The sequence below is a fragment of the Malurus melanocephalus genome, unplaced genomic scaffold (assembly GCF_030028575.1).
Source record: "Malurus melanocephalus ecotype Western Australia unplaced genomic scaffold, MMel_1.1 scaffold_2166, whole genome shotgun sequence".
NCBI lineage: Eukaryota > Metazoa > Chordata > Aves > Passeriformes > Maluridae > Malurus > Malurus melanocephalus.
In genome coordinates this window covers 2,303-5,383 of record NW_026625398.1, presented here as the reverse complement: position 1 = coordinate 5,383, position 3,081 = coordinate 2,303, and the positions used below count along the sequence as shown (strand labels likewise).

At 48.8% G+C, this 3,081-nt stretch overlaps 1 protein-coding gene across 1 annotated transcript in view; it reads left to right on the top strand.

The window, feature by feature from the left end:
• NRF1 (nuclear respiratory factor 1) overlaps window positions 1-121 on the top strand; it is a gene marked incomplete at both ends in the record, with an annotated part of 7,927 nt that extends 7,806 nt beyond the window's left edge. The window contains one exon of the mRNA XM_057388605.1: window positions 1-121. This exon is cut by the window's left edge and continues 6 nt beyond it. Within this exon, the coding sequence (XP_057244588.1) occupies window positions 1-121 (121 nt within the window).
• Window positions 122-3,081: the final 2,960 nt, after the last annotated feature.

Here is a 3,081-nt window from a genome sequence, read left to right as displayed (position 1 = left end):
GCCGCTGCCCACGCCGTCGCCACGCTGGCCGAGGCCACCCTGCAGGGAGGAGGCCARATCGTCCTGTCCGGGGAAACCGCAGCGGCCGTCGGGGCGCTCACCGGGGTCCAGGACGCCAACGGTAAGGCCTCGGCGTGTTTTTATTTTGGCTTTTTGATTCGGGCTCTTAAAAATATCCTTATCCTCTCTGTTTTACTGAAATGTCACAGAACAGTCCTGCCTCRCTTCGGGAGGATTTGGGATTGAATCCCGGTCACACCTGGAGCTGTTTCTTCTCTYTGTGGTCCAGATTTGGGTTCTTCACATATTTCCTCTCTGCTATGTGGGATTAGTCAAATAGGCTTTTTTTGCTGATAATTTCTGTGTAAAATTCCCTTTTAAAAACAAATTATCTTCTCAGGACACTGGAGTTACAGGGAAAAGCCCCACCTCCCCAAATCCACCTTGCAGGATTTTATCCACGATTCCAGATTTCTCTGTGTGGTTTTTTTTTTAGAAGTGGGAAGATTGGGCAGAGATTTACTGATCCCAGCTTTGCTGAGCTCCCCTTGGCTTTCCTGCAGGGAAAACTCCTCAGAACCCTGGGAAAATGTGGGAAAATATTTGGGAAGTGTTTGAGTGAATTGGTCACAGTGGAGTGGTTGTGAGTGATACCCTTGGGTGGGATGGGAGTGTTACCCCCCTGTTTTTGGGAGAACTGCTCCGTGGTGTGGGTATGTCCCCAGCCTTGATCAATTAACACCATTAGCTGTAATAAACTCATCTCCAAAACTTTTTAATTAACCAACATTTTATTGCTCATTTCCTTCCCTTCTCAAGGCTTTTTTTCTGTGCTCTGTGGCTGCTGCTGAGTCAGCCTCGCACTGTTCTCCTCCTGCTTCATTTTCCCTCCTCCCATTACAATCAATCCTTGATTCTCTGTAGCGTTTCTCGCTTGTGATGCCTCTTTTGCCAAATCTGGTGACTTTAGCAGCTCCTCAGAGCAGAAATAAAACCCTAAATCCCAGGAAATGGGGCCGAGGGGTGAATGGAATGTGCAGATATCCCTCGATGGGGCTCATCCGCTGCCTGGCCCTGGAGGTGTCTCAGGAACACCCAAAAGTGGCTCTTAATCCCACAGTGTTGGCTCATGATGATCCCAAAGTCTTTCCCAGCCTGGTTCGGGGATAATTTCAAGCTCAGCCTGGTTATTGTGGTTTTATCCAAGGAACTCACGGGTTATTTGTGTCAGAATCAGCCAGGAAAGGGCGCTGAGGGTGAAGTTGGGCAGAAATGTGACCTCGAAGGTGGAGCTGTTTGGTCACAAGCTGTCCCAGCATGGCAACGTGGCAGAGCTGTCACTTGGAGCAGAATCCTGCTGAGGTGGGAGCTGGAATTCCTCCATGGAATTCCTTCTGTGGAAATCGTTCCATGGAAATCCTTCCATGGAAATCCTCCTGTGGAAATTCTTCTGTGGAAATCCTTCCGTGGAAATCCTTCTGTGGAAATTCTTCTGTGGAAATCCTTCCATGGAAATCCTTCCATGGAAATCCTTTCATGGAAATCCTTTGGTGGAAATCCTCCATGGAAATCCTCCATGGAAATCCTTCCATGGAAATTCTTCCATGTTCTAAGAGAAAAACCTAAAAACTGAAAAAAATCCAGTGAATTTTTTTTCCATCCTCCATGGAAATTGTGTGGAAATCGTTCCATGGAAATCCTCCATGGAAATCCTTCCGTGGAAGTCCTCCATAGAAATCCTTCTATGGAAATCCTTCCGTTGAAATCCTCCATTGAAAGTGTTCCATGGAAATCCTCCAAAGAAATCCTTCCTTGGAAATCCTTCTATGGAAATCCTCGATTGAAATTCTTCCATGAAAATCCTTCCATGGAAATTCTTCATGGAAATTCTTCTGTGGAAATCCTCCATGGAAATTCTTCCGTGGAAATCCTTCCGTGGAAATCCTTCCATGGAAATTCTTCCATGGAAATCCTCCATAGAAATCCTCCATGGAAATCCTTTCATGGAAATCCTTCCATGGAAATCCTTTCATGGAAATCCTTCCATGGAAATCCTTCGGTGGAAATCCTCCATGGAAATCTTCCATGGAAATCCTTGTTCTTCCGTGGAAGTCCTTCCATGGAAACCATTCAGTGGAAATCGTTCCATGAAAACCCTCCATGGAAATTCTTCCATGGAAATCCTCCATGGAAATCCTTCCGTGGAAATCCTCCATGGAAATTCTTCCATGGAAATCCTTCTGTGGAAATCCTTCCATGGAAATTGAAAGGAAGGAAAGCTCCACTCGGAGCTCGGGGTTGTTTTTCCGCGGAGGGAAGCAGAATCGTGCCGGGAGCCGCTGGGGCTCCGTTGCTGTGCGGCCCCGCAGCCTGAAGAGGGAGCAGAAAGGAAGGGAAACGCCGTTCCTGGGATTTGCAGATGCTCTGGCACCCGGGGAAMAGCACGATCGCGTTTATTCCACGCTCAGAGCTGCTGTTTTATAGGAACACGGTGCTCCCGGTGCTCAGAACCAGCAGCCGATGGGATCGGCAGAAGCAGATCCACACCCCGCTTCTTTTTACTCAGCTCCCAAAACGCTCTGGACCCTCCGGATGCTCCCCCTACAAATTCCCCTTCCCCACACCCTCCCTGGGTTCCCCCCACCTCGCTCTCCCTCCACTGAGATCATTTTAATGCAGGCTGGGCTATTTTTTTTCCCTTTCTTTTTTTTTTTTCTTCCCTTTTTTTTCCTTCCCTTTTTATTTTTTTGTTCTAGCGGCCGAGTTGGAAATCAGCTGGGATTTAGAGTGCATTAAGGGGAGAGCCTGCAGCATTTCCTTGCGAGCCAAACCTCGCCCGCATCCCCTCGCTGCTCTCTGCTCTCCTTCGATCTGCTCTAATCTCCGGGGGTATTAAAGGGAAGGGCTTTGCAGCCCTCGGAAGCTCCGTGCTGTCGCTTTCCTTACGTAACCGGCTAATATCTGTCCCTGGGGGATGGAGGAGACGCTGGGATCCGTCTCTGCCCGGCCACGGATGGCAGATGGGTTCCCATTGCTGCCGGGGTTTATCCCTGTGGGCTGGGGGTGGAGAATCCTCACTGA